The sequence below is a fragment of the Seriola aureovittata genome, chromosome 17 (assembly GCF_021018895.1).
Source record: "Seriola aureovittata isolate HTS-2021-v1 ecotype China chromosome 17, ASM2101889v1, whole genome shotgun sequence".
Taxonomy (NCBI): Eukaryota; Metazoa; Chordata; class Actinopteri; order Carangiformes; family Carangidae; genus Seriola; species Seriola aureovittata.
The window spans coordinates 15,575,346-15,598,885 of NC_079380.1; the positions used below are offsets into that span (position 1 = coordinate 15,575,346).

General features: G+C 39.6%; 2 protein-coding genes across 2 annotated transcripts in view; both read left to right on the forward strand.

Moving 5' to 3' along the window:
• Positions 1 to 2,940: 2,940 nt before the first annotated feature.
• LOC130185284 (uncharacterized) lies at positions 2,941 to 5,887 on the forward strand. The gene is made up of 4 exons (XM_056401661.1): positions 2,941 to 3,093; positions 3,257 to 3,589; positions 4,418 to 4,569; positions 5,217 to 5,887. Exons 1-4 carry the CDS (start codon positions 3,027 to 3,029, stop codon positions 5,301 to 5,303), a joined length of 639 nt encoding a protein of 212 aa, XP_056257636.1. The 5' UTR covers positions 2,941 to 3,026; the 3' UTR covers positions 5,304 to 5,887.
• Positions 5,888 to 12,133: 6,246 nt separating this feature from the next.
• Positions 12,134 to 23,540, forward strand: part of LOC130185890 (septin-9-like) — a 73,975-nt gene continuing 62,568 nt past the window's right edge. Inside the window, exons 1-2 of the mRNA XM_056402639.1 lie at positions 12,134 to 12,460; positions 22,333 to 22,395. Of these exons, the coding sequence (XP_056258614.1) occupies positions 12,439 to 12,460; positions 22,333 to 22,395 (85 nt within the window). The 5' untranslated portion in view covers positions 12,134 to 12,438. The remainder of the gene's footprint in view (positions 12,461 to 22,332; positions 22,396 to 23,540) is intronic.

The following is a 23,540-nucleotide window of genomic DNA, read 5'->3' on the forward strand; positions in this document are numbered from 1 at the left end:
GATGTCTGTGCTGAATGTTTAAGTGTCCTTGCTCATTTGCGACTTCAGTGTATTGACAGGGCCATTATACTACGCGCCCTCCAGATGAGGCCATGTGTGTCCCGAGAGATCTCTGAAGAGGAAAAGGATATGCCAGTGTGGAAACGAATTGGGGAAATGAGGTGAGTCATCTCTGTGAGACATGGCAAACAATCAGTCAATCAATACCCTGATTCAGTCATACCACACTGACTCAGCAACTACTCTGGGCAGGCTAAAGAGGGATTGAAGGAAATACGCTGCTAAATATGTTGCTCAGTATCCTAACACCATGCAGAAAACAGCAGGGTAAAATATGCTGTATTGTCTGCATTAAGCAAAATTAAAATGATTAAATATTCTTCCAATCTATTTTTGTACTCTTCCTGTCCTCTTTGTGACCAGAGACAGATCCTCTTGATTATCCTGCAGTCTCAAAAATGTAACGCCTCCCACCCACCCACCAGGAGCACTACACAGGAAGCACTGGTTGGCAAATGGACAGGGCCGTTTCCGTAGCGACAAAGGCAGCGTAAAAGGCCCTCCTTGCAGCGTCTGCTCCAGCTCACTTTGTAGCTCCTTAACTGAATGAGACTGGAGGAAGGGAACTAATGGAGCAAAGAGCAGTGGGATGCACTGGGACTTTTTCATTCTGTCCCAGAGGGAGGCAGAGACAGCAGGGGGGGTGGTGGTGGTGGTGGGGGGTCTTATTTATCTCCAAAGACTGTAAAAGCCCATATTGATGTTATTGATGTTGTGTTTACAATTCTCCCAGGACAGTGACAACTTAATGGAGTTTGTTGAAGTCATCTCAGTTTCAGTCTACTTTGGTTATCGTGTGTACTTCTGCCTTGTCAGCTGTAGGTACATGACTGTGATTTTAATATGTCATCAATGCCCCACCTGCCTTTTGACAATACGGTTGGATATTTTTGTTTCAATACCAACTCTCAACTACCAACTATGTCAAGAGTTAAGTAAACTAAACTAAAGGCAACAGAGTATTTATAAAAAAGGATAACCTATAAGAGTTTAAAAGCAGCCTTTTAAAACTCAGATTCAGCAGATCTGATGAAAGAGGAAGGCTGTTCCAAAGTTTAGGAGCTACAACCTCAGTATATAAGTATTGTCACCTCTGGATTTATACAAAGAATGGGGAACAGATAATAAGGTTTGATCAGTTTATCAGCAAGGCCGACAGCTTGAATAACAGCTCACCGTGTCGATTACATAAGCAGGGGCCAGGCCATGCGGGGCCTTAATTCTATATTTTACTAGACTCCAATGAAGGGAGGCAAGAATTAGGGTGTTGTGGGACCGATGACTTGTTTTTGTCAACAGCCTAGCTGCAACATTACCACCATCACTGTAGTTTTTGTCAGTGGTTTTCATGGTTTACCGTGCGCTGTGGAGTAGTGAGGAAACAGGTTTCCAAGGACATTCAGTTTCACTGTCTGCTGCACACTGTCCCAAATCTCAGGTTCTGGTTTATAAAGAAGCTTCTGTGGAGATTTTAACTGCAAGAGCTTGTTCTTTGCTCATAAATGTCAGTCCATCAGTCACATTTTGTTATTCCTTTCTTTATTTTGGAATTAAACTTAAGTACATTCTACCAACAAAATAGTTTGTATAAAATCGTTGACAGTGTGAACAGGACATTGTTGTTTTCATATAACTGAGTATTGTTTTATTTTGTATGTATGCACTGAGCTAGCAATGCAGTTTATATTATCATTACCCCCTGTATTTAGCACTATATAAACAATAAGTGGTTTGTAACACAATATATGTAGTTTTAAGGCGGTTTGTATGTGTTTTATAATACACAGTATTTGTTAACAATCATATCTTCTCCTGTGAAGACATACTTTGCATTATTACAACTATGTTTTAAAATTGTCATTCTTCACTTGTTTATACACCAGCCTCAACTCATAGGCAACTTTTGCCGATAAATACATTAATAAATACTTTCATCTGCTCACGACTACATTATAGCGTGTTATCATTATTATTAAACGTTTAAATACTGCTAAGATCCTGTACACATCCTTCATCTACTGTGAAAAGGTTGACAGACATGTTTATTTTCCAGCCACTAGAGGGCACTGCAAAACAGGTGTCTGACACAGAAACAAGCTCTGGAAAAACATATCAACTAATCACAATGCCTTTCCGTGTGCCTGATGGTTTAGACAGGTCTATTGAAAAACAGCCTAATGTTCATCTTCATGTTCGCTCAGAAAAAATGTGTTGGAGAAAGTTTTTTTTGTGTGTGTGTGACTGTGTCATGCTAGATTATTGCTGCGACTAATCACTTTATTTGTATTATTTCGTTCAGATTAGAATTACCATTCTCACATTGCAACGCACAGAATTTCACAAATTAGCTGAAATTCATTCACACACACAGTAAGGTCACATGAAAAAATGAAAATAAAAATCCTGATATGAGACTGAATCCCACTGGTAACACTTCCTTTTAAGAACTTAGTTTGCATGTGACATTTATATTATTCTCAGTGTCAGCATGTCTGTGGTCTGCAGGCTGTCTTTACTTACTTGTTTTATATGAGTATTGTCTTGTGCAACAGCTGGAGCCCGTGAAGTTGTTTCTCCACCCATATCTGAAACATGGCACTGGCTGGCATTCTCTCTGTTACTGTCTGCACATGAGCATATCTACATAAAATACTCTACTGTGGAATAAAATAGATATTCTACAGTTATGTTTATCAATACACAGTCTGTCCTGGGAATTGTTTTTATTATTGTGACAGCTTGAATAAAAGCTCTACTTTTCACCATAGAAAAAAAAAAAATATCAACCTCAAGGCGCAGTCGCTGCAAAAGAGGCCTTTCCCCCTTTGTTAACACTGCAGTTACTTCCTGCATTGTAGTTCTCCTGTCACATCCTTTTGTAGGTCACATGCTACCTTTAATACAGATGACAAGACACACACATTTCCTACTGAAGATAGAACTCACGACAACTTTGCACCGTCAGCATGTCTGCTGCCTGGATAAAGCTCCTAACCATCCTTTGTCTCACCTGCACAGTCCTGAGTGACCCAGGTAAGGCTGATTACATGTTTGATGACAAAAAAATGAAGCAATTATGTTTTCAAGTAGTTACAGTACGAATGTATGAACTGTATGTATGTGAAAGTTTTGTCAAGAGTAAATTGAGATGAAATTGGATAACTGTACTAGTTGTTGTTTCTGTTTATATATGTAGGAAGAGATGGAGTGGTATGGAGAAAATCTGGAGAAGACATCACTATCCAGTGCAGGACCTCTCAAAAAGCCACTTATGTGATTTTGAACAAGGGTCTCAGTCAGGAGGTTCAAATCTTTTATAAGAACCGAGAATCAAATAAAGACAACATTGCCAAAGAAGTCATCAACAGACTTCAGCTAAATGGAGCATTTCCCAACATGGACTTTCTCATCAAAAACTTGACCTCTGCTGACACAGGGCCATACTGGTGCGTCTTCAAAATGTTTGAGATCGACAATGCTGTTAGCAAAGTTTTGGAAGGCAATGGATCTATACTCCTGGTGGTGACAGGTGGGCCTCATAAGTCTTTTTATTTTGCCACAAAAACTATGGAGCTTAAAAAATGAACCTTGCAATCATTCAGCTGGACGCACTTTGTTCTCAATGCCAATATAACAATGATTCATTCCACAAGCATGTAGCAGCGCGACATGCGCTTTACAAAGTGGGTCAACTGTGCATTGTAACTGTAAGCTACTGATGTAAGAAATTCAAAGGTATTCAAAGGTATTCAAATTCAAAGGTGACAGGTATAAAATGACCAACAGAAGAGTGTTGCAGAAACTGTAAACTTCTGCTTAAGCTTGCTAATTCCTCTGAAACACTGTTGTATTAGGGAAATGCAAGAATTTCACTCAAAATGGAAAACCACTGAAGCAATTGGCAAACGAAATACTCCCAAACAATTCCAGTGCCACAAACAATAACATTAGGGTGCATAAGAAAAAGAGATAAACATTAAACCTTTACTGCTTGAGTCTGTGTGTTAATAAATGTATATATATTTATCTATTAACATAACAGTGAAATGTTGTTACATATTTGGTGAATTGCAAAAATGTTGATATTTGATTTTAAAAATATATTTTTTACACTAGCATATCTGATATTGCAGTACAATATGCATTTCTGGTCACTGCAGTGTTATTAAGCATTTCATTCTTAGGCTCACAACTCTACTCACAACTAAAGGATGGCATTAGGGTGCAATTCATAAATAATGGGCTTCATTCATTCAAAATAACTTTTCCTCTGACCATAAACCAGACAGCAAACATGTGTTTGTTATCATAATGTAACTTGGAAAACAATTTGGTAATAACCCAACTTAATGTCTAGATGAGAGGTCTGCAAATCCATCTCCTTCATCTGGCGCTGCAAAGCAGGAGTGTGAAAAAACACATCTGAATCTGGTCCTGGTGTGTGTTGTTGTCTCTGTTGCTGTGCTGCTCTGCTTCATCGTGATCGCCCTCACATGGATCTTCATTAAGGTATTTAATTAAGGTATTTCCCGATTTAATGTGTGTGTGCGTGTGTTTCTCTTTTTTTGTCTGATTGTACTCTTGCTTTGACTCACAAGACGGGATGGAATCTCAGGGACTGTTTCCATGTTCCTGTTATTGTTAACATGACATTTTCCTGTTATGTTCAACAGTACTCATCATAAACAGAATCTGAACTCTGTTTCTGTATAACACACTATTATTTGTGTACACATACATATTGGGATACATATTGGGATATACAAAATAATAGAACCATCTGTCAGAATAAGGCAGTTATTCATACGATAAAGGCACAAAAAGCCTGACAAAATAAATAATAAAAAAAAAAATCTGAACATTATAAAGTCAGTCTTCATGAAGATAGGAATTATTGCAAGGCTAATGTATTAGACTGCATTATTGGTGTCAGTTCACATTTAAATGCGTCAGATATTTGATATTATGAAGTTTTAAAACACGCCTGACCAGAAAATGTAGAAAAATATAGTATGTGAAAATGTCACTTTAAAATGTTTCCAAAACAAGTTGTAATATTACAAAGGTAAAGTATGACCTGAGAGAAAAGCAAACAACAAACTGAAGCCCTACTTATTGTATGATCACATGTTGACAACAATTTCTGTTGTTACCAGACCAAGAAGTTACACTCTACAGTGAAACCGACACGTGTCACCACCAATGATGTTTATGAAGAAATGCGTGGAACGCTCAGACACTGAAGATGTCTGCCTGCAAGCAAGCAACCTGAAACTCCATATCCTTAAACTCTGCACCACCACTGAGGTACAAGTGATGCATGTGAAGAACTGTGGCAACTCACCATGTTCTCCAACATAATCTGTTATCTCTTCAGGTCCGTGTGTGTCTGAGTGTATGTCGGTGAAAGTCACTTAAGACAAGAACGTGTGTGATTTGCAAAAAGGTACAACATGAGATAAGCTGGATTGCCACTAAAGATCATGTAGAAATGGTTTGGCATGATGTATAAAATTGCATAACACAACTCCACGACTTTGAAAATAGTCTTTGAGTGGCAAAAAATCTAAACTGGATTGTATCTTTTGATGCAATGTATTTTTAATGTAAATATTTTTCCTCTAATTTCAGTAATTTCTTATAGTTTTGTACAAAGTTTATAACAGCATTGCAGATGATTTATTGAATTAATAAAAGTGGGGTTCATTTGAATGCCGTATGTACAATATATATAGATACTATAGATTTGAACAGTAATAACTGTAATTTTCCATCTGCATATATAAAACAATAAATTTGTGAGATGTGTAGCAATTTTTTAACTTAATCAGCCTTTTTATTTAGTGCTGTAAATACTCTATATAGATAACCCCAACCTACAAATCACCTTAAAACTACATTATAGTATGTTATAAACCACTTAATGTTTATATAGTGCTTATAAATGCTAAATACAGGGGGTTAAAGTGTTACTCATATGGAATATAACAGGATGCGTGGATATTCTTATTTTAATGATCATGTCATGATGAAACAACAAAAACAAAAAGAAAGAAAAGACAAAGGGAATCGAATTATGTGAAATCAGTTAAAAGTTTAAAATCTCGTTCAAATTACTGAAAAGGAAATACAAGGTTAACAGGAAATTAAGAAAGTAAATTCTTTGGTATTATATCCTGAAAGTAATGGAGAGGAATGTTTGGAAGTCTGAGTGATCTTATGATGAAAATATTTAAAACCAGGGTGCACCAGATTAAAATGGCCTTTTGTTCACTCTGTACAGTCAAGGGGTTAATCAGACACATAGTTTGAGTTGACCATTAAAACATTCACTCTCTAGCAGATAGCAATGCTGGATTTATGCATAGGAATCATGAAGTTTTCTAATTATGAGGAAAGCTCAGCCTTCTCTGTCAGTCTCAACTTCAGACTCAATTAGCAGCAAAACTGCACTGGGATTATGTGAATAAATGAAAAGGTGCACAGGTGGTGTAACACCTGTAGGTTATACTGTAAACTTCCACTTCCACTGACTTACTGTTAGCCACCAACATCCCACATACCACAAAGGAGACCATCTGTGACTGTGGTGTTTGAAGTTAATTCAGTAAAGCCTGACACGCTGCTTCTTTTACTTGTTCAAATTTAAATAGTTAAAATCTTTTTTAATGCTTTTTTCCCTACAAGTCACAGTCGACATTGAACCTCATTTGAAGAAACAAGCTTTTGAAAAACAGTACAATAATTTATTACCTGTGCCAAGTTGAGCCTAGTGCATGTGTTCGCTTATGCAAACACTGTAAATCAAGGAACAGTGCAAACAACATAAATCATGACAAGTTTCATCCTTCTTCAGGGCCAAGAGACACGGTATGAGTCAACATTAAAATGTCAGGCAGAAAAAAATGGGCAAATGCAAAGCATGCAAAAAAGCGAGTGTTTACTTGTGCGGTGAGTCTGTGTGGTCACAAGCTGTGACTTTTTCCCCTTGACAAAGCAGCAAAGATCGCCCGAAACATAGAAGTGTGAATTGTGTGTTTACACGTTTGTGGGGTAAGAGTACACTAGTGCGAGTGCTCAGTTGCTGTGCGTGTCTGTGTGAAGGGGGTGCAATTACAGCACCTTGTAGTCCAGTAAGAAATGGAAACTGTTTTGAGGTGAGTGGCAATGCACAAACGGAAACTGAGACACCTTTTACAAGAAAAACTATTCAAGCAGACTTACAACCCCAAAAAGCCAAGCCTGTCTACACCACAATGTCACAGTTGTTCTAAGCTAGAGTTCAACTTAAATGTTCCATTTAATCCTCCCATTTGTACTGATACAGACAAAGTACAGGAAACTCTGGATTGTGCAACTGCAGCGGTCTCTATACCTGTCATAACTTGCAACAGGAAACACAAAATGATAAGGTATGTCAGAACCTGGGGTACAAAAATACTATATGCCACAGTAAGAAATAACAATCTGCCACCGTTTTTACATGGCCAATAGGCACTGTGAATCATGTTTACAAAAACCAGAGGATATATCATTTTTACTGTGAAGCCACATGTGCAGATGAGCTATTTTAATGTATCCTCTGAGAGGACCCAGTATCAAGTTTAATGAACCGATACCAGCAGGTGCTGCTGATCAAAGGTAAAGTAATTGAAGAGTTAACTTGAAATGAGGTTTCATTACTTACTTCTCATGTTTTTGAGCTTTTACAGAATTTGTCAGAAGCTGTTTTTTGTAAAAGCATGAGCGGAAACTTTGACATTCACAAGGTACTTTTAGAAGTGTAGGCAGGTGTGGGATGAAAAGCGGTTTGGAGTCAAAATGTTTGGTTTCAAACTCTGAAGTTATCTGATTAGTGTTTTCCATGCAAGTCATATTATGTTTAAAAGTTTGCGTACTCTAAGTACGCCTTCATTCACTCTCTTATACTATTTTTCACTTATGTTTTCTGGTCAAAGCCATATGTGGAAAGTAGACCTATAGACTGCTTTGTTTCACTGCAGTGACAGGATGCGGTTATGGCCTTACATGTAATAGCACGGAGTAGGTCCCGCCACAAATGTCAAGTCAACCTTTTAAAGGTAAATGTAACAGCTTCTTGGTAATGTGTACAGCATGTATTTCTTGTAAACTTTTTGGATCATTTTTGATGAGGGTATTTCAGGAAGCCTATCCTATAACACACCGAAGCTGGCACTCATTTTCCCTAAACACCAAAGAGTTTTATGGTTTATTGAAAAATCTTTCCTTTTACTTATAGGAGCTATTTTTTTAAAAAGTTTTTGCTATTGCTACATAGCCGATGTTAGCATTAACAGCTTAATTAGTAGTTTTACTTACCAGTCTAGAAAAATCATTGCAAGTTCAGCATCAAACTTCACACCTTTACTTGCCAGATGCTGTCGCCAATGGTAAAAAGCAACACCAGTGTTAACTCTTGTTTTGCTTTCTGATTCTATCACTTCATTTCTTCTAGCTGGAGATACCTAGTCAACATGTTAACTAGGTAGCCCCAGCCTGGCCAGCCTGTTTCATCACTATCTGATAGTGAGTCATTGTAGTGTCCAGAAGTATTGTGTTCAGAGGTGGTGTATTATATCCTCTTGTATTTCAAACACAATGATGGCTATTGCTGAACAGTAACCATCACCACCACCTGCTCCCAGCAAGAAACAGGCAGAGAAAACTTACAAATAGCCCCTTTAAATGCCTGACTTACTGCTGCTGATACCCACCAAGTGGCAACCTCTGGGGGTGAAAAATGAAGCTAGCATGGAAGTGCCAAAAAAACTGCAGTTCCTCAAATGACCACAGACTGACTCCCAGAGCGAGTCAATCCCCATAGACTCCCATGTTACAGTGCCCAACCATACAGTAGAAATAAACATATTTACAGCCTGATACAAAAAACTGCAGCTATAGATATTTCCCCCCTTCATGTCATCTGTATGGAGGGTGAATTTTTGCATTAGTTTAAAGTTTATTAAGGCTTAAAGTGATGCATAATTGATAAACCGAAAAAAACGGCTACAAAGATGCCCACCTCTTTGTCCATTTCTGGATTAGCCAGGAGTTAGGCGGAGCCAGGCACTGCCAAGATGGCGATGATGGAGCAGCCCACTCTGAACTTCTAAACTACTATACTATGCATTATAAATAAACTGAATGTTAAACTTATATAATCCAATGGAATAGCTATACTCATGTGAACCAGCCTTTACTGAAATAAGATTGTTACAGAATGGAACCTGGAGGGAATAAAGTTAAAAAAGAATGGTCTGAAGGCCCTGGGAGCAATGGTGTTGGAGTTGCAGTTGTGGCGAGGCCCATATTGAGGATAGATGAGGGCCTTAGGTTAAGGGAGGTGGAGGGTCTTTTGGACAACTGGTCCTACTACACGCCTAAGGAGTCTTAGATAGGGTGGACGAGGGGCTTCCGGACACCTGGTCCTGCTACGCTACCCTGGCAGGCCCGGTTTGGGGAATTCCACGCGGGGCTGGACATCATTGCTCCCAAGGCGGTGATAGGTTCACTTTAGAAAATAGGTGGAGAACCCACCTAACAAAGAACTATATATGAATGTGCACAGGCTCTCTGTCTTCAGTTCGGATCCGTATCTGATCTCCCCTTTATTTTTGTGAAAGAATTCTATTGCATTGGACTCGGATCATCTCCAGTGACTTCTTTTTTGAATCTTTATAGACTCCAGTAAAAGTGCAGTTTTGTAGAAAGTTAAGTGTTGGTGAAGAGACTTAGTCTCTGGCCCGGACCTTGACTTTTTTTCCTCCAACCATGACATGGTTCTCTATTCAAATTATACACAACAGATCTTAAAAATAGAGGACTTTATTTCAGTTTTAGTTGCTTTGTCACAATCAGTCACAATAAGTATGTGGCTAAATGATAAAATGTATTTATTTACATATACAAATTGATGGAATGTACATTGGTTTGCTCTTTTCATCAACAATACATCAACAACAGCTTTACTCTCAAGAAGGACAGCCAACCATATCACAAAATCACTATTAACTATGAACAGGGGTTTGTCTGATAATGCAAGAAAATTTAGTTAAAATTGATAAAAAAAATAAAAATAAAAAATAAAATAAAATAAATAAATAAAATAAAACTCTAAACTGAACAGCTCTGTACAGCATTTTTTTTACATTTTTGGTGGGTCGTTGATTTGACTCAATGATTCTCACACAACTTAGTATATTAGCATAGGGAAGTGGGACCCTCGAATCCTCCAGTTGTGGTCGCTTCTTGCATCCACCACTTTTTGATACATGTGGTACACAAAAGCCACTGAACATCTGAATCAGCAGTTATGGTATATTCTCTAGTTCAACCAGACAGTTATACCTCCCTGATATTGTCATCTAAGGCATCTCACATTTGAAGCATTACAGAACACAAAGGAAACTGACTAAGCAAGACATGTTTCAGGTACATGTTTCTTCTACTACATTTCTGTTTTAATGCTAATCCAGCCATCCTGTATCTACTCAAACCCTCTGGGCAGAAACTTATGGATAGAAATACTTTGAAATGCTATGATCAGTAAAAGTAGCTTTTGATTTCCTTCTTGTCCTCAGATGTGTTCAGTATAACATCTGCATTAACCTTTCAGAATGAGAAACTTTATGACCTCTTGCCACTGGTCCTACCATTATGCTACATTTGCATTTAAGATCTTTCTGTAAATGCCTATTATGTGTTGCAGCTATTCAACAAAAGTCACAAAAAAGTTTGGCTTTAAGATACTAAATAAGTACCTGTACATAGCAACCACAGAATAATTGACACGAAAGTTGTTGCTGGATGGGTCCTATCTGTTAACAACGCATGCACGTACTCTACCTCTGACTGATATTACTGTCATCTGATTCAGTATGTAGGTTGGTTTTCTGGGTCAAACATCTCACACATCCGCCTACAGTTGTCAGTGCTGATTTATTTCTGTAAAGTTTCAGTGTCAACACCATGTGAAACATCAGCAAGGTCTGTTTTCTAAGTGAATGAAGCTACTGAAAAACAATACTTCAGAACAGAGCACAATTATTTTTTTTCTGTTTGAGCTTAAGTCTGTTCTAATAAACACCCAGTGAGTGAAGCTCTAATAAAGCTGGTTGTTTCTGTTAACGTTTTAATGAGGGAAAGCATTTGCCAATGCTTGCATAGTAATTTTAGTCCCTGCATGCCAATGTTACCTTTGTGAAAAATCTTGAGAGACGGACCGGAACATACTTTAAATGAACTTTCTATCCTTTATTGAATCACTCCACACCCAAATGAATGATTGATTGGCCCGGAGCTGGACAGGGGCCCTCAAATGTGCCAGATGATATAGATCACTGATGCGTCCAAGCTGTCGTTGAGCTGCAGAGGACAGACCAGAGTATGAGAGAGGATGAGACCTTGCAGCAGCCACAAGAGGTCTCTGCAGCTCAGAACTGTAGCTAGATGTGAACTCAGGTCTTAATAACATGAAGCAGGTTGCCACAGTTTGACATGTGGAATTTAAAAAGGTTAAAGGCTGCGGGCACAGCTGAACATTTGAATAGATGTGGGCTAACAACATGTGGCACCACCCACCCACAATGTTTATACTACTAACAAATTGCCTCCCTACTCCAACACACACACACACACACACACACACACACACACACACACACACACACACACACACACACACACACACACACACAAGCCTGTCCACACAATACATATGGAGTGGTTTGTTGGTGATGGGTGCGTGTTCCTTGATAAATTATACCATACACACAAAAAGAGGGATTTCCAACAGTTATTTTTATTGTGTCTGGTCATCTGTTGGACAATTATTCACACGTGGGCATTCCTCCTTTAAATGTTGCACAACAGACCAGACCTGAGCATTGCTGAATGTCAGCATTTCTGTCCAATTCACGAATTTGCTTCAGACCACAAGCCCATTGCAAATGTGATTCACAGACAGCTGAGCTTTAATCTGTGAAGGCCCCCCCAGTAACAGTAAACCACTCCCGCTCCTGGACTGGGCGTGCGTCAGGAGCGCAGGTGTGATTGTATTCATTCCCAACAGACTGTCTCCCCAAGTGGTCGGCGGTGGAAATAAAGACGGGAATTAAGTTTAGGAAGTTCAGTAAGCAGTGAGTTTACCTGCGCTCAGGTGCGTTTGGAAAGCTGACGGTCAAGGAGTGGCATAGCAGGAAAGAGGGGAGAGCACAAAAAGAAACAACCAGGAAAAATTACGGATGAGAACGTGTCCTTGACAAACACTGAGAAACCGGGGGGAATCATCAACCGATAAGATTTTCAAACTGAAATACCACTTTAAAAAAAAAAAAGGAGAGGAAAGCATCCGCAACAATGAGGAAATCTTCATATCAAGGTAAGCGTGTTGCCGTGGAAAATCGTGTGTTATCTGTCTTGATATGTAATATATATATATATATATATCGAACTGTAGTTGCAGCCTGATGTTGGTGTTAAACTTATTGTTGAAATACTGGTGTGTGGGTGCCCATTTGACAGTGATTTGAAGTGCTAAAAAAAGAAAGAAAGAAAGCGAAAGGATTGACATTATTTCAGGTAAATATTTAACAGCATTGACAATGAATTGCCTACATGATTAATTTCTGCACTTCCACAAGTGATGTTAACAGCTTTTGAATTTCCCCTTTTTTCAAAAGGGCCCACACATGGAATCTGTGGGTGCGGTTATAAAACATTTTCTTGCAGGTTTGGACTCCAAAATGCCAGATGATATAGCTTTACACATATGACATCATGACAGAGAGGTGGCACAGAGAGCTGAGCTCATTTTTCTAAAAGTCCTCAGGCATGATCTGAGTTATTTCTATGCTCTAAAGAGCAGATCAGAGAAGAAAGTTAAATATCTTTATCTTGAGTGTCAATAAAACAGAGAAAACACCTGAGTGCTTTGCAGAATTTTAAATTGGTGGAAGAAAAATAGTAATATTATAATACCCTTCTGTTTACTCCAATTATAAGACCATTTGTTTGTTAATCTGGTTTGATTGACGGTTTTATGGTGCAGTTCCTTCACTCCTCCCCACTAATACCCTGATGAATGATGCATCAAATCAACACAAGCCTACTCGTTAGGCTCATCCATGGGCTGTCTGGATCTGATTGTGGTTGTTTTGTGACATTGTATTCTATGGAGTTGATATGAGATGGCTTGCAGCTCATCATAAATCTCTGGAAGACTGAATTGTGGTGGTACTGATTTGTGCAGGTAAAGTCTTCTGTAGTGTCTTGGCCCAAAGACACTTCAGCAGAGAAATGTTTGCTCCCTTGACGCTTGGGCTGAGGCAGTTTGTTTGAAGGATGGTTGCATGAACCACTAGGGCTGCTTTGTCACACACAAGCAGTCTATCACTACTGTGTACGTCCTTACAGGTACATGTGACATCCCTCTTTCTCCTCGTCCCTGCTTCCTTTGTCTCCTCCCCTCTGTCACCCCCCTTTTTTTTCCAGAGCTGCTTACAATCACTTCCATCTTCTTCTGTGCCTCCTCACCCTCCTTCCCCCCTTCTCTCTAAGCTCAGGCTCAGTGCAGTGTACACAACCCTATCCCCCGGAATGCCGCCTTTCCCGGCTCCTCTTCCTTGAGTCTTTGTGCGATGGAGCGTCGGACGGTTTTCTATCGGAGCCAAGTGCATGTTGGGTCATGCTGCTTCTCCTCCTCCTGTGTGTGCGTGTGTGTTCTTCCTCTGCCGTGCGACGTGTGTGGAGCTGTCACATTCTTCGTCAGGGCCACACTCGGGGAATAGTCTAATAACAAAGCATGTGTGTAGTATGATGTGTATGTGTGTGTATGTGTGTAAAGGCCCTCCTCTCCAACTTGTAGGGGTGTTTAGACAGGCATCAGAGATGTGGAGGGATGACTTTGAGAGAGGAAGGTCGGCCTTTGTGTCAGCATGTGTGTGTGTGTGTGTGTGTATGTTTTGTACGCAAATGCCTTTTCACACACGTACACCAACACAAACACACACACACACTGACTGATTATGCATTTGGCACATTTGAGGCTTGGGTTTTAGACCTTATGCGTAAAAATGTGTGTGCATGTCAGGGGGTTGTATATATGAATAGATGTGTATGTGTGCCTGTGTTCACTCATGCAACCCCTCGCAGCTGAACTCTGCTCATGGAGCCGATCCCTGCCTTGCACACCACTCCCTCAAGTCGTCTGGATCAATGAGTAACCCATATGAATAACAGCCCACTCCAACGCACACACACACACACACACACACACGCGCGCACACACACACACACACACACACACACACACACACACACACACACACACACACTGAGTCATTATTTTCCAAGTATACTCCTACTGGTATGTGCTTTCATGTCGTACTTGACACACACACATACACACCTAATTCCACTACTTGTACCTGTGTGACAAAGGCCTCACTCTGAGCTGCATTACGGCTTTTAGTCTGTTTATACTGGAGAGTCAGTGAGGCTTTGATTTGGAGCCTAAAGCTATTGTTAGATGGTAACTTGAAAGTCAAGCTATAAACTGTGTTGAGACATATTTGCCCTGTCATCTTGCAGAGCATGCTGAGGACGGTCTAACCCTCAATTTGGCCTCCTAGAAGCCTGTGAATAATAATACTAATAAAGGTATTGGAACACGTGGACATGCATGTACAGTGCTCCGCTTGGTATGATCTAAAATAGCAGTGTCATGGAGCTACATGTTTGAGTTTAGGGCATAACTTTGAAAACGGCATCAGAGGCCAGTTAGGAAAGTGTAGGGAAGCAGGACCCATCTGTTGGCTAGTTAAAGACTGGGAATGAATTAATGACAAAATGTGGATTTTAAATGGTTTGATTTTATGGTTCGCTGTACCCATTCCTGTTAGCTAGAAAAAGCCAAACTGTAACTTGTTCATCTTCTGTTGGGTTTCTCTCTATAATAAAGTAAGGTCTGACCTTACCCTGTCAAGTGTCTTGAGATAATGTATTTTATGATCTGGCGCCACACAAAAAAAATTGAACTATTCTCCTCTGAAGTTTTCACTTTCACAACTGGTTTTGAATTTCTTGCTAGTTGACCGTTCTCTAACGTGGAGCTTAATTGCAATAAATATTCTATATATAAAAGGTTTGGAGGGTGATATTTATTTTAGTGATTTCAAAACCAAAAATACAAAAGCAAAACTGTAAGGAGTTGATTAAGCTAAACATTAGCATGTCCAACCAAGCTAACTTCCCATGGTCAATTTGATTGTTTGCCTGACAGGTATTTCTGTATAACTATGTTATGAATCACTAAACACATCTGGTTGTGCACAGGGCTCACAGGCATTTAAATTATCTATAACCTGACCACATTGTACACCACTGTACTCATTACAGTTTCATTGATACACTCAGTAATGTGGAGTTCCCCCGATTGCAGGAGACTTGTCTATGACAGTCTATGTCTTGTCTCTGCTGTGTATGGTCCTCCCCTCTCAGCCGTGTGGAGCCTGCTCTGAAGTGTCCACTCTGCTCTGTGTTTATTATCTGCAGCCAAGAATGCAGCTCTGTGAGGCTGGCTGGCTGCTGCTGCTGCTGCTGGGGGTGTCAACTGATACAACAGACTGCCTGTACTGTGGGCCTGAGGCCAGGAGAGAGCCTGTAAAAAGATAATAGCAGGCTCGAGGATGTTCTGATGTGTGGTAGAACATGTGTGCTGACATCTAGATGTGGGTATTAGAATGATAAAGTGCAAGGACATGGACATTTATTTCACCATTTCAAATACCCGGATTAGTTAAAATACTTCAAACTTATAAATGACCTCAAATTCAAGTTCATTGCACCATCATCTGATTACCCTATAGAATGGATTAGTAGGATTTTACCACTAATCTTTAAGTAAGCCACAGACACAGCCCATGCAAGAGAACAACTCCACTGTTTGGCAGGAGCAACTCTTCCTGTCATGACATGAATAAATATTTTATTGCAACTAGCAATCGGTTTAAGTGTTAGTGATTCACATCTGTTCAAAGAGCTCAGTGGAGTGGAGATAACCCTCTTGAATTAGCAAGATAATCTCATTTGTAACAAATATGTATTCAGGACAACCAGTCTTTATAACATTACGAATACCTTGGAGTTGAATCAGCATTATCTATCATTGGCTGAACTCAGCCAATGAGGCATACTTTAGTTTTAATTTCAATTTGACCAGTTTAAATACATGTTACTTCAGAGACAGTATTGAAACAATTTAGATAATTATGATAAATGCATCTACATTACATTTATCACAGTGTTTTCATGCATACCAATATATAAGTGTTTATTTAGTTGTCTACACTTAAATCCTCCTTGCAAACATGCAGATGCTAAAACCCCTTGAAGCCGTGGTTAACCTGATATCTGTGTCTCCCTATCATTCTCACATTTCTGAACATGCACATACGTAAAGCCGCTCACTCTCTCACTTGCCCACCTGTGACACGTACAGTAACTACATGTTTCCTGTGGGAGGTTTCAACCCATAAAGCTCTATGGACTATTTAACAGACTCCGTGGGTTTTAACAGCCTCGCAAGAAGGAAGGCTGATCCTTATCTGCCACACCAGTATTGTTTTATAGACTGCCATGGTATCCTGTCCTGTTAGAACACTTTTATATGATATGATTTGGGCTCGCGTTTGCATTGTGAAGAGTACAGAAAAGTGGCTGTGTGTTTGGCAAACCGGTGTCAGTTTTCAATGAACGTGGTGAGTGAGGAATAGATGCGTGTTGAAAGTACAGAGGTAGGAAAAGGTGTTGCCGGTTTATACCTTTGGCGCCAGAACAAGGGCTATTCATTTGAGAGGAGTGCAGCTCAGGGTCATGGCCTTACGTGTGACCGCAAGTGTGTATGAGTCTGTCAGTGTGTGTTTGTGTGTGTGTGTGTGTATGTTAGTGTGGTACTTAGTAATTAACAATGTAGCCAGGTAAAGACCTTATATGAGCTGTAAAAACAGTCTAGAAAAATGGCTGTCTGGCCATTCAGTCTGTCTCACAACATTTTATTAGAGAAAATAACAAGGTTTTGATATGAAAACATTAGATATCTTTGACATATGCTTAGTATAAGAGATAAATGAATAATAAACATATGGACAGAGAAAAAATTTATCAAGATTTTCTTTAATGTAATCAAAAACCATGATCATCATGCTTATGATTACACTTCAGTTTTGAATCAGAATGAAACATTTCATTTCACACAGTGAATTTTTAGGGATTTCTTTAGAAATAATCAGCACACACTGGAGCCAGATGTTGAGCAGACATTGATACAATCCAGTTGCACATCGTAATATTCCTGTAAAGGGAATTGCCCATTAATGCTAGGTGATATGACGAATTCATATTGTCAGATATATATATATATATATATATATATATAATATATATATATATATTGTAATAAAGCGAGGCCTAAAATACAATATTTAAAAAAAAACATAAAAGCCAAGAAAAACTTTATAGCTGCGGGCAGAATGAAATCACAGCAGTTATTTTTAATAAGGTAAAAAAAAAAAAAGAATTGCATCACATTGTTGTAGCTACTCTTCAAAAATGCTTGCCACAGGAGGAATTCATGTTTTGATCAGAAGAACACCTATCCCCACAGGGAAGGGCGGAAGTAAAACAGGAGGAAAGAAAGGGGGGGGGGGGAGAGAAGGTAAAGATCCTTCACCTCCACTGCCCTCCTGCACAAATACGAATGGCATAGCCTCCTTTTGTAAACACAAAAATCTCAGGTAGTTGTGCGTTGGGGAGAGACAGAGCATGCACTGTAGTGTATGTTTTGTAAATCACTCAACCCTTGAATATGTATCTGTTTGCAGGCCTTCATTTATGTGTGAGTGTGTGAAATTGCTCTTGTGTTTTCAAGTACGTTAAAGTGCTGCAGCCTCTCCCCTCTGTTTACCGTCTCTAGTCATCTGAGACCATTAACTAATCAGTTGACATGTTTGTCCAGGCACGGCCGTGCACTTGACCGGTCACGTTACACACACGCACTCACATAAACACACACTCAGCTTCAACGAGCACTGCCATTGACATCAATCAGTTGAGGCCTATAGCAAATACATTGTCAGCAATGCATTTACTTTGGTACTCTGGTCCACAGTATGACCTGCAGCACTAGGATTTTTCCATTGGCAAAAACACTGGTTTCATTCTTTTCATGCATCATGTGCGTGCAATGACCTCTGTTGTACATAACAGTGTCATAAGGCAAATATGACCTCAGAAGATTACAAATCCCCTTGAAGGGGAAAAAAGACATGGATCATAGTGCCGGAGATTTTTAGGAAACCTGTTGAAGCAGTGATATGTGCTGTGTGTGTGTATATATGCGTGTGTTCACTTGGTCCCAGACAAGACTGAGCAGGTGAGTACAGCTACAGCCTCTGCACACACACACACACACACACACACACACACACACACACACACACACACACACACACACACACACACACACACATACACACACCTTTGTGCAGACATACAGTTTAACTTTTCAGGTGTAACTCCTTTACTTTGTATCCCAGCTCTCTGTGATTGGCTAATGCATATTTGTTTTCTATCTGTCAGTAGTTTGCCCTCACTTTAAAATACACAGCTACCGTCAATGTTGAATATCACATCAATGCCAAATATCATCTTATCGACTCAACTTTGTGGTGTCATTATGACTTCTGTGGCGTGTTACTTTGTTGCAATGGTAAACTTTGCTTGGTCTGATTGAAGTACTTTGTGTTGCAAGGGTGTGTGTGTGTGTGTGTGTGTATATAGTTGGGTGTATTCAGCTCACCTCTCTCAAGCTGTATTTTGAGCCAAGAAGAGTAAATAGGCACAGACATGCTTTTTGGCTGCAAGGCTTGATAGACTTGGCTGGCTCTTATTTGTCATTTTCCATACACTTAATGCCCCTTAAACACACGTAGCCATGTACACACTCGCATAACAGACCAATGGTGTTATCACATGGCTCATGGCAGATTAATGATTTGCACTTAAAGCAAGAAAAAGGTATGCCTCCTGCTATTTCATCTTTGACGGTCTGAACGCCCGGTTGGTGATTTGAAGAGATGAGTCAAGACTTCCTCTCTGATTCAAAAATGAAGCCAGAAGCAGATCTTTTATTGACATTTAAATCACGTATAGATTGGTATTTACTGTAAAACAGCTTCTAATTATTCTAAACAGTAAGACGGGGATGCCACTAGAGACACAGGAAGCATTTCCTCCACTACGCAGTAGCGAGTCTTGTCAGTTTAATCTGTTATTTCTGCATTTTTGGCTGAAATCTGATTTTAACCTGTTTTGGAGTTCAGACATTCTTAACAACAGGACATGGACTTTTGGCATCAGTTTGGCATGGACCTGTTTTCCGCTTCAGTGCTTTGACAAGGTGCTCTGCTGGTTATTCTGACCTGGAAACATACACACTGATGTGTTTATTTTAACTGTCCTTCCTATATTCAATGATTCTTAACTTTACATGACATGAATTCAAAATAATGAGGGTGTCCACTCATCAAAGCATCCAGCCTCCCCTGCCAAATTTTATTCACAATCTCCCCTTCCTGCAAACTGAGTAGAAGCTGTGTGAAAGGGGTAGAAATGAGCCAATGCAAAGATTTTGCGTTTATAGACATTATTGTCACTCTTTACATGTAACACAGGCATCTGTAATGTTTGCTTTACACATCTGTGTTACCAGTGAGAATAATATGGTAGCACATTATCATGCTAATCATGTCTAACCTGAAACAGATGGTGAGGCTGATGTTAATCAGAGAAACAGGGTTACAGGTGATACAGCAAATGCGTTACCAAAAGATTGATTTTTTTTTTTTTTTTTTTTTTTTGAGTTCTCATCAAAACATTTGGATGTCACATACAGTATGCTGTGCTTTTGTACCACTCAAGATGCAAGCGTAGTGAAACCTGGACTTGATTAGTTTGGTCTCACCTGCCACACACACACGTGTGTCTCTTGGGGCTGGTAGTGGCAGAAATAACAGAGAGAATGAGAGGAGGGGACATTCCGAAATACTGAAGGAGTGAGTTTCAGGAGAAAAGCAAAGCAAAGGCTGCACAGTTCATCATCACTTACAGTAGTTTATTTCATTGACTTTTTATCTCTCAGGATGTGAATGACTTCAAAGTCTTCCTCTACCTCCAACTCTTAAGCGTATTTCTCTCACTCACACACAAACGCACAGATAACAGAAGCTTTACTCACATCTTCCAGTCAAACACATTCACTCCCTCTCCCTCGGACCAGCTGTCTTTGTGTTAAAACCAGTGACAACGCAGGCGGAAAACCACTATATTTGCTGGCATTAAGAAAATGAATGTCATGTTGTCAAATGATTTGCGGTAGGAAGTATTTCTAAGAACTTAAAAACAGGATGAGGCAAATGACTCATCAGCCACCGGACGAGCTTACCTCATCTGAACAGCACTGACTGGGTCGATGCGGGAGACGAACAGAGGACAGAGGAAGTGGAGAGAAGAAAAGAAAGAGTGTGTGGTTGATGTCAGAGAGATGTGGCGTATTGTTGTGGTGCCATCACCTCTTCCAGGAAAAGTTGAGCTAAAGATATCACTTGTCTTATTGAACCATTCACGGGATCAAGCAGTGAAGTCGACAGAGTTTCATCTACTCTTTCATATGAATTAATATTTCATTCACATGAAACATATGTATAATGAAATGTTATGTGTTATGCTGATATTATGAAGATATAATGATTACCATGTTCACAATATTTGCTAATTAGCACTACAGCTGAAGGTGATGGAAAGCTCATTAGTATTGCAGATCAAACATACCAGACAAAAGGATGTTGGAACCTGATGGTGGCGCTAGATAAATGGTCACCATGTGGGACTCATCCTCTAGGGACCATGAATGTCAGTCCCAGGAGACTTTATCCAAGAGTTAAATAAATATTTCATATTGCCACATACTTGCCACCCCCCCACCCCCCCACCACACACACACACACACACACACACACACACACACTCACAGTCAGTCAATGACGATTTATCTGTAGCATTCCAGCAGTGTCATGGAGTAGACCATCAGCTAAGAGGAAGAGACATTCCTCTGATTTCTAAACCAGCCAGCGTCGTGTAAGACTCAGCTGTTGGCACTGGGAGCTGTTAGATTAGTGATTGAGGATGTAGACTCTTTGGTATTCCAAACACAAAGTGCACTGAACCCTGGTTAGAGCACTCGCGTGTTAACTAGAGAAACTTGTTTGAAAAGACGATAATCAATATCACAAGATGCCCTGATCTCTGTTTTAACAGCTCAGATTATTCTACACTTTCAGATTGGCTGTTACTGTGATGAGCACTTGGAGTTGTTCCACTGACTTGCTCGCTGGTGTTTAACAATGGTTTTCCATGACTTTTCCCTTGAAGTAAATTGTTATTACCTGACATTTAAAAAAAATAATCTAAATCCTGCTTGGGCGCTTCTTATGATGATTCACCACCTGCCAAAGCGTTTTAACAGCAGGTTCCTTTGACCATCTGAAAATACACAAAAAACATTAATAGCTGCTGAATTGTCACACTGCACCATGCAGTTTTGTTACTGCCCTACTTCGTGCATTTTGTTGTACATCCAAGTTTGGCTTGAATTATTTCCACATCATCCACACAGTCATAAAAATAAAAACAAACTGAGACCGAAAAAATGTCTTGTTTCAGTCAGAGTCAGTTTCTTCGTGGTCAGGCAACAATAGCGATCTTTCAAACATTGGCTGACTTTGTTTTTCCACATGTCAACTGTAGATTATTCGGCCTTGAGGAGAATGTGAAGTAACGGCTATTTTCCATTTGGTTCTTGTGCATGTTTCGTTGCAGTGTTAGTATTAGTATTGGATGTGTTATTTTAAACCAGCTTCTTCAGGGACAGCGTGTTATTTAACACTGGCACTAAAAAAAAACACATCACGGTAAATGTTTCAGTCTTAGCTGTAAGACTAATTTCCAGTTATGGGACAGTTTGATAACAACAAAACCAAACCTGCCTCCTAGGCTGGATCCTCTGCGAGTCTGTTGGCATCATCAGAAGTGCAGAGCCTCTTACTGATGAATGCCTGGTGGTACATCTGTTGATTGCAGCACAGTGTCTCATGAGGTTACTCATTTTGTTCTTCTTGTCCTTGTTTCCTTTCACAGCAAGATCAGCCAGCGCTCGAGCAAGAAGAACAGAAAGAGAGGGATCTGGCATCACCAGTCCCAGTAAGTAGACTGCATCTTTGGCATTTTCATCTATCTGACCATTAGTACATCCATCCGTACATACAGCACATGCATGTATACATGTATGCATACATCTAGTACAACAGTCTGGGGAGACTGTCCATTCACTGATCTGTTTATCTTTCATCCATCCAAATTTGGGAATGCACTGCCTTTTCCAGCTTCCATATAAACGCTCACCATCTCTGTAAAGCATTATATAAGTCAGAGTCATTGACCTTCAGCAGAGAGATGAGGCAACACTGAGGGCAGAGCAGGTACTGTTTCCTGTCCATATAGCGGGTAAACAGCAGATAACAGACACAGTGATAAAGACAGTTTTAGAAACAGAGGGATAGCAAGGTGGCCTGCAATGAAGAGAAGACATTTGTGTCTTGGTGCACACACTGTTGTCTATGTGAATGTGTACAAAGTTCCCCAAAAGTCATCAAAAGAAATCAGCAGAAGTAAAAAGCTAATAAATGAACTACACCACAGTCGCATGACTTCAACGTCCCCATCAATAAACTTCTAACTTGTGCAGTTTGATTTAGCTCTTACGTCTTCTACAAAAGCCTTTCCTCAGACAAAGTTAGTAATAGTGTGCAAAAACACGAGTGTAAATACAACGAGGCTGAAAAGGCGGAATGGTGAGTAGATCGGTTTTCATATTTCAGTGTGACGACGTTTAGTGTCCCCGACAACCTCCGTAATCTCATTTAGACACTTGTTAGAAACCGGCCTATTTTAAGAGATGTAAAAGCTTGAAGAAATCATGACTTGGGTATTTACTTATATATTTTATGTTTTTGAATAAAATGTGAAAATGTCTTGAGCTTGTGTTAACTACAGACCTTTTTTCAGCCGTCGAACCAAAAACCCATTCAAAAAACCCGTAGACTTCAGGACGAGGGAACTGGAAGTGCTAAAATGCTAACTGATTCCTGCAATCACTTTAACATTTATTTATACATTTATTAATATCCATTGTGCCACATTTTTTTATTGATTATTTTTTGGGCTCCTGGTATAGCAAAGGCATACAGAAAACAAAGAGTATCACCTCAGCCAAACTTGAAAATATTTTTGCAGCATTTGCAATATTTTCTAAAATCACATCTTTCTGATGTTCCCCGTCTGTTTTT

Coding starts and splice junctions, on each gene's coding strand:
- LOC130185284 (XM_056401661.1), top strand. CDS start 3,027: ATGTCTGCTGCCTGGATAAAGCTCCTAACCATCCTTTGTCTCACCTGC. Junction 3,590..4,417: donor TATACTCCTGGTGGTGACAG/GTGGGCCTCATA, acceptor CTTAATGTCTAG/ATGAGAGGTCTGCAAATCCA. Junction 4,570..5,216: donor TCACATGGATCTTCATTAAG/GTATTTAATTAA, acceptor TGTTGTTACCAG/ACCAAGAAGTTACACTCTAC.